This window comes from Macaca fascicularis, chromosome 14, assembly GCF_037993035.2.
Source record: "Macaca fascicularis isolate 582-1 chromosome 14, T2T-MFA8v1.1".
NCBI lineage: Eukaryota > Metazoa > Chordata > Mammalia > Primates > Cercopithecidae > Macaca > Macaca fascicularis.
In genome coordinates this window covers 21,781,285-21,788,792 of record NC_088388.1, presented here as the reverse complement: position 1 = coordinate 21,788,792, position 7,508 = coordinate 21,781,285, and the positions used below count along the sequence as shown (strand labels likewise).

Here is a 7,508-nt window from a genome sequence, read left to right as displayed (position 1 = left end):
AAAGTGTGTCTCCTGCACACACCATATGCTTGATTCTTGCTGTTTTATCCAGTCTGATGATCTTTTAATTGATCTTTAGACAATTCACATTTAATGTAATGTGTGTGTATGTCTTCTACGTAGGACAAATGCCTGTGTTTGTTGTTTGGTGGGGTTAAATCCCCCTGCTGTATGCTTCCATGGTACCCAGTAAATAGTATTTTTTAAATAGTCCCCACATTGTAAGTCGGCCTTCCCAATCAGTCATGCAGGCTTTGGTTTGTCTTGCTCATCACCGTATCCTCGCACTTTACAGAGACCTGGCATATAACAGGCGTTCACTGAGATGTGAATTACATAGAGTTAAGATTTAAATAGAGGGAAATGATGACTTCCTTATCTTACAGAAGAAAACATTCAGGGCCAAAAAAGTCATGAGAGTTTCTCGAGGTCACAGTGTTAGCTAGTGGCAAGGTAAAAGTGAAGACAAGAAGTGGAATGGCCAGAAGACAGCCATGCCTTCCCAGCCATACCTGTATTGAGAGATTCTGCTTATATCCTTCCATGGGGAAAGAAGACTTTCCCATTCAAGGCACCTCAGAGATTGCAGCGCTACCTGGGACTGGGTGCCCACTGTACCCACTGCCAGAATATGTAGATCTTAGGGCAAAGTTTGAAAAATACTTTTAAAATTATATATATATGTAATTTTTTTGTTGTTTTTTGTTTTTAGACAGAGTTTGCAAATACCCAGGTGGGAGTGCAGTGGCACGATCATATTCACTGCAGCCTCTACCTTCTGAGCTCAAGTGATCCTTGCACCTCAGCCTCCCAAGTACCTGAAACCACAAACACATGTCTGGCTAATTTACAAAAACCTTTTGGCTGAGAGTGGTGGCTCAGGCCTGCAATCCCAGCACTTTGGGAGGCCGAAGCGGGTGAATCAAGAGGTCAGGAGTTCAAGACCAGCCTGGCCAATATAGTGAAACTCCGACTCTACTAAAAATACAAAAATTAGCCAGGTGTGGTGGTGCACGCCTGTAGTCCCAGCTACTCCAGAGGCTGAGGCAGAAGAATTGTTTGAACCCGGGAGGCGAGGGTTGCAGTGAGCAGAGATCCTGCCACTGCACTCCAGTCTGGACGACAGAGCGAGCCTCCGTCTCAAAAAAAAACACACAAACCTTTTTTTGGTAGAGACACGGTCTCCCTATGTTGCCTAGGCTGGTTTCAAACTCCTTGGTTCAAGGGATGGTCCCACCTTGTCCTCTCAAAGTGTTGGGATTACAGGCGTGGGCCAGAACGCCTAGCCAGAGTTCAACAAATGTTGCAGCCACATGTGGGAGACCAGGACATGCCTCCCCAAAACATGAAGGATTGTGCTAAAGACAAGCAGCAGCAGATTCAGGAAAGCTCTCTACCCTGGCCTAAAAGTAGGACACAGGTTTACAAAGACAAAAGGTATCCTGTCCCTCTGTCTACCTGGGAGAACGAAGACTACTTTAGACCCCTACAGCCTGGAGATGGTATCAGAGGAATTTACATTAACAAGCTTGACTAACTGGCCTTTGTTTTTTTTTTTTGTTTTGTTTTTGTTTTTTGCCGTCTCACAAGTTGCCTCCTGGAGAGACTCGAAGTCCTATTTCTTTGTCTTGTAACTTAAAAAAATTACTGTTCTTTGTTGAAGATGCTATAAAAAATGGAATTCAAGGTCACCTCTTCCAGAGCAACTCATTCCCTTCTATTATGAAATATACATGTCAGTAAATTTGTGTTTGTTTTTCTCTTGTTAATTTGTCTTTTGTAACAGGAGTCTCCCCCAACTAAGAACCTATGAGGGCTAAAGAAAATCCCCTACAAATAAAAGGGGCAGAAATGACAAGCTGCGATGAAAGGCCACAAGGATGCTCACACCCGAATCTAAAAAGCGCTTTGTGGGGGCCGCAGCCAAGCATACTTTGGCCAAGAAATTTCTGTGGCTCTAACCTCCTTTGAAAACTGGAGAACCAAGGCCAGGTGGCAGAGGGAGGTGACTGACCCCACCCGGCCCGGCGGCGGCCCCGCACGCGCAAGCCACCCAGAGTGGAGGTGGGAACCGGCGCTCCGCCCCTTCCTCGCTGAAAGGGGCCCCTTTCCCTTTTCCCGGTCCCGCGGTCAGACCTCGTGTGTGACCCTTAAAGCGTAGGCCCCGCCGAGACTGCACCCGGCCTGAGCGGCGAGGGAACAAACTGCGCCCTGAGCAGGCCAGGAAGCCCGGCCCGGGGCAGACGGCCCTCAAGTTTCCTAGTCCGAGCGCAGGGCGGCGCTGTCCTCACCCGCGCGTAACGAGCCGGACGGAGGGCGTTTACCGGTGGAGGAAACCAACATGTGATACGCGCCTGCAGAGTGCCAGCTCCTCCAGCTCCGCCAAGTAGGTGGGATCCCCTACTTTGCAGAGGAGGAAGCCGTTCAGGCCTCCCTGTGTGCACTTTGCAAAAGCCTCTGCCCTTCCATCTCGAATCCCTTGGCACCGATCGCACTTCCTTCGCCTGGAAACCTGGAGTCGTCTCTCGCGAGACATCCTCCGCCCTGTAGAAGGCCGTTTCGGTTCTTCGTGCGCGGTAGCCGCCCCACTTGCGGGATTCCAAGGCCTGCTTAATCGGGCGCGGGTGTGTCTGGCTGTGGATTCGCCGCCGTCCCACTGGACGCCTGGAGGCTTGAACCGCGCCGCTCCCAGATCCCAGGCTTTGCTCCCACCCCGGCTTCCGCCCACAGTGCTGTACTTCCTCGGACCTCGGCTGTCGGGAGAGCCGGAGGTGAGCGCTCTCGGGAGAGCCCAGCCAATTTAAAGAGTCCCCCTGAGAAGACTTTGCAGAGGAAAATTTAACTGCGGGTACCCCCTGAGTTTCTGGTGCACCCGGTGTATCAGAGCTTGTGTTGTGCATCAGGACTGGAAAATTGGCAAGGAGTTACTTATGCTCTAATGACTCATATTTTATTGAACTTTTATCATCAGCCAGGATTTGTTCTAAGTACTTTATTGTCACTAACCCATATATTTGTATCTTCACGGCCAAACCGAGGTGATTACTGTTATATCCACTGTGCAGATGAGGAAACTAAACTGGCTTAGAGAAGTGAAGGAGTTCACACCCGCGGTCAGGAGTAGACCACCCTCATTGGTGTCCACACCTCTTTTCTTCAGGACTGAAGAGGCAGTCACTGGAGCTCTGCCTGGGGTGTCTGCACTTATGGAGACCCCCATTCCTCCCTCCCCTCGGTTCCCACCCACTATCCGCCTCAGAGTACCACATGATCTCATCCTACCCTTTACACCACAAGACCCCCAGGACTCCCAGGCGATGCTCTGCTTTAACTCAAGAAATTTTAACCTGGCATTTGGTAATTGAGGTGAGCAAGGATGGAAGAAGAATGTTGATGACCTTTTAGGCTGCAGAGTGAAAAACTTATGCAGAAGTAGAACACGCTAAAGCAGCAATACATTAAAGTCATATAAATATGGCAAGTGCAGTCCCTGGCACATACTAGGTCCTTAACAGGTTTTTCTTGTTGAAGTCATTGCACATATGGTTACAACTAAGGGACACAGGAAGTGATGAGTGCATAAACCTAAAGGAAGGGAGGTTTTTGCATAAACCTAAAGGAAGGGAATAAGAGAAAGGGAACTCCCATGACTCCAACTCCTTTCTGATGCTTGGTGCTGTGGAAATCCCTTGAGCAGGCCTGTGAATTTTGTCTTTTTGCAGATGTTCACACTTCCTCAAAAGGACTTCAGTGCTCCCACCACCTGTCTGGGCCCCACCTGCCTGCAGGACCTGGGCAGTAGCCATGGGGATGATCTAGAAGGAGAATGCTCCAGAAAACTGGACCAGAAGCTGCCAGAGCTCCCTGGAGTGGGTGATTCTGCCATGCTCTCCCCTGATACCTCCTACCTGTCCTCTAGAGGAAGAATGATTAAATGGTTCTGGGATTCCGCTGAGGAGGGCTACAGGACCTACCACATGGATGAGTATGATGAGAACAAGAACCCCAGTGTGAGTGAAGCTCCCCTCCCACTGGCACCCGAGAGGGAACTGCAGGGTGGGGTACCCTACCTTGACCAATAAGGCAGCATCCAGCCTGCTCTTGTGAGGTTGGAGTTACGGTCCTCTGACCTCCAAGAGGGCTTCTGATGTAGCTTAGGGAGGCTCCAGTGTACTGCCTGGATCAGGAAATGGTCCATTTGGAATACAGGGGACCTTGATTTGTGAGGGAGGAATTCAAGAGCCACACGATGTTCTTCTATGGATTCTGACCCATGACCTGTCAACTGTCCAACTTTAGAGCTAGGGCAGAACTAAGGTTCAGGTCGCAACTGTTTTACTTATAGGTTGTTTATTGCTGAGCTAGTTACTTCACTTCCTTGAATCTTAAATTATCTCTAAAATGAAATAATGACACCAGGCATGGTGGTTCACGCCTGTAATCCCAGCACTTTGGGAGGCTGAGGCAGAGGGAACCCTTGAGGCCAGGAGTTTGAGACCAGCCTGGGCCACATAGCAAGACCCCATCACCACAAAAAAATAAAAATAAAAAAATTAGCAGGGTGTGGTGGTGTGCACCTGTGGTCCCAGCTACTGGGGAGGCTGAGGTGGAAGGATTGCTTGAACCTGGAGGTCAACGCTATAGTGAGCCAAGATCACGCCACTGCATTCTAGCCTGGGCAACGGAGTGAGACCCTGTCTCAAAATAACAGGAAACAGGCCGGGCGTGGTGGCTCACGCCTGTAATCCCAGCACTTTGGGAGGCCGAGACGGGTGGATCATGAGGTCAGGAGATCAAGACCATCCTGGCTAACCCAGTGAAACCCCATCTCTACTAAAAAATACAAAAAACTAGCCGGGCGAAGTGGCGGGCGCCTGTAGTCCCAGCTACTCGGGAGGCTGAGGCAGGAGAATGGCGTGGACCCGGGAGGCGGAGCTTGCAGTGAGCTGAGATCCGGCCACTGCACTCCAGCCTTGGCGACAGAGCGAGACTCCGTCTCAAAAAAAAAAAAACAAAAAACAAAAAACAGGAAACAAACAAAAATAAAATAAAATGGGATAATAATACCTGCTGTGTAGAAGAGTCAAGATTAAATGAGAGCAAGTATATGAAGTTTTTAGCACAGTGCTACTCAATAAATGATAGCTGCTATTAATATTTTCTGTCCCCAATATAAGCTATTCTCATAATGCCTTCAGGAGTCAGAAAGCTGTTACGGTAACCCTTTAATAATCCTTATTTGTTGAGCATCTACCATATAGATGTGAACAGAAACAAAGTTCTGATCCTCATAGAGCTCATATTCTAGTTAGGGAGACAGACAGTGAATGGACAGAGAAAAAATATATATACTATATGGTGGTAAATACTATAGAGAAACATAAACCAGGGTAAAGAAGACAGAGAATGATGGGTGGGCTGGGGATGTTGCTATTAAGTAGAAGGAGGTCACAGAAGGCTATTTTAATAGGGTGAACATTTGAGCAGATACCTGGAAAAAGTGAGGGATTGTCTTAGTTATCGTTGCGTAACAAATGACCTCAAATCTAGCAAGTTAAAACAACAGTGCATAATTTCTGGGGTTCAGAATCCTGGTGGATGCCTCAGGCTCAAGATCTTTTTTTTTTTTTGTGATGGAGTGTTGCTGTGTCACCCAGGCTGGAGTGCAGTGGCATGATCTCGGTTCACCACAACCTCTGTCTCCCGGGTTCAAGTGATTCTGCCTCAGCCTCCCGAGTAGCTGGGATTACAGGCGTGTGCCACTGTGCCCGGCTAATTTTTGTATTTTTAGTAGAGATGGGGTTTTGCCGTGTTGGCCAGGCTGGCCACGAACTCTTGACCTCAGGTGATCTGCCTGCCTCAACCTCCCAAAGTGTTGGGATTACAGGCATGAGCCACTGCGCCCGGCCAAGCCACCGCACCCAGCCACAAGATCTTTTGTGAAGGTGCCATAAAGCTGGGGCTGTGGTCTCATCTGAAAGGTTGACTTGGGGCCAGGGGATTGGATGGGAGGCTCTACTTCCAATGACACTCTCATGCTTATTGGCAGGCTTCAGTTCTTCTCCATGTGGGCTTCTTCACAGAATTGCCTCATGACATGGCAACTAGATTCCCTCAGGGCAAGTGATTCAAGAGAGAATGAGAGGTCATGGGTACCCAAGATGGAAGCCTTAGACTCTTGATAACCTAACTTCAGAAGTGACATCCCACCTTATCTGCCTATTCTGTTCATTAGAAGCACATTGCTGGGCCCAGCCCACACTCAAGGGGTGTGAATGCCAGGAGGCTGGGACCTTAGAGGCTGCCTGCCACAGGGAGTGAGCCATGCAGTTATCTAGGGAAGAGCATTCCCAGTAGAGGGGAAGAGCCAGTGCAAAGGCTCCAGGCTTGGGTCATGCTTGATGAGTTCAAGGGACAGCAGAGGGGCCACTGGAGCTGGAATAAAGCCAAAACCAAGATGGGCAGGTGATGGGGTCAGAAAGGTGATGGGGTGGTGGAGGTCATAGATCCTGTAGGGCCCCAGAAGACCTGGTGAGCCTTCTGATTTTGGACAAAGTGGAATAAGAGGTATTCAAAGGAGGAGCAGTGTGGTCTGATTTGGGGTTTGGAAAGATGATTTGGACTGCTGTATGGAGATTTGACTTGGCAGGTAAGAGAATGCACAGAGAGAGGAGGGAAGCTGTTGTAATAATATAGACGAGAAATGATGGTGGCTCATACCAGGGTCCCAGCGGTGGAGGGTGAGACATGGTTGGACTGTGCATGTGTTTTGAAGTTGGAGCTGCCAGGATGTGTGAATAGATTGGCTCTGTTTGGAGGAGCTTCCCAGCTTGCTTCCCAGGGCATGAAGGAGCACTGCCTTTCATTTTGTCATAGTCTGAGCTCATTCAGGTTTTACTTTTTCATCTTCCTTCCTTCACTTCCCCTGCAGTAACTCAGGGGTCAGCAGTTAGCTGTGAGGCTACACCGAGTCTCCGTGGGGACTCTGTAAGGGAGAGCTCGGGTTATGCCTGTCAGCCTCTCCTGTGACAATAAATGCCTATGGAGTGGGGATCAAGGTATTGTGTAATGTTGCAGGGTCTCCTGGGGGAGTATTTGCACTGGCAAAGGAACCTGTTCTTGATCTACACCCACCTTTGCTTCTGTTCCTGCCAGACTGCCAATATACCCTCTGTCTTCTTTCATTCTGTAAATGTGTGTTGAGTCCCACTAAGCCCCTCGAGAGACACGGCAGTGTCTTCAGCACACATCTGTCCTTCAGGGAGCTTACCCTCAGTACGGGAGATATGGTGTGTATGTCAATCCCTGTGACCTGGGGTGGAAACTGACCAGTGCTCTAAAGGGGACAGATCAAGAGCTGTGGGATGCAGAAGAAAAGATCCCTTCCGGGTGGCATTATAGGGGGGACTTCCTGGAGGACATGGCGTTTGGACAGAGCTTTAGAAATGGGAAGATGGGATCAGGCAGCTGATCAGAAGGCACACCTTGAGCAAAGGCAAGGAGGGGTG

The 7,508-nt window shown here is 49.2% G+C and overlaps 1 protein-coding gene across 31 annotated transcripts in view; it reads left to right on the top strand.

The window, feature by feature from the left end:
* Positions 1-2,104: 2,104 nt before the first annotated feature.
* Positions 2,105-7,508, top strand: part of ACCS (1-aminocyclopropane-1-carboxylate synthase homolog (inactive)) — a 29,645-nt gene continuing 24,241 nt past the window's right edge. For 17 of the 31 annotated variants that reach the window (XM_074013894.1, XM_065528279.2, XM_074013896.1 and 14 more), the window contains exons 1-2: positions 2,329-3,366; positions 3,723-4,010. In XM_074013894.1, the coding sequence (XP_073869995.1) occupies positions 3,268-3,366; positions 3,723-4,010 (387 nt within the window). In that variant the 5' untranslated portion in view covers positions 2,329-3,267. Of the gene's footprint in view, positions 3,367-3,722; positions 4,011-7,508 lie in introns of all 31 variants that reach the window. The other 14 variants (XM_074013889.1, XM_074013887.1, XM_074013883.1 and 11 more) reach the window with 2 other exon arrangements.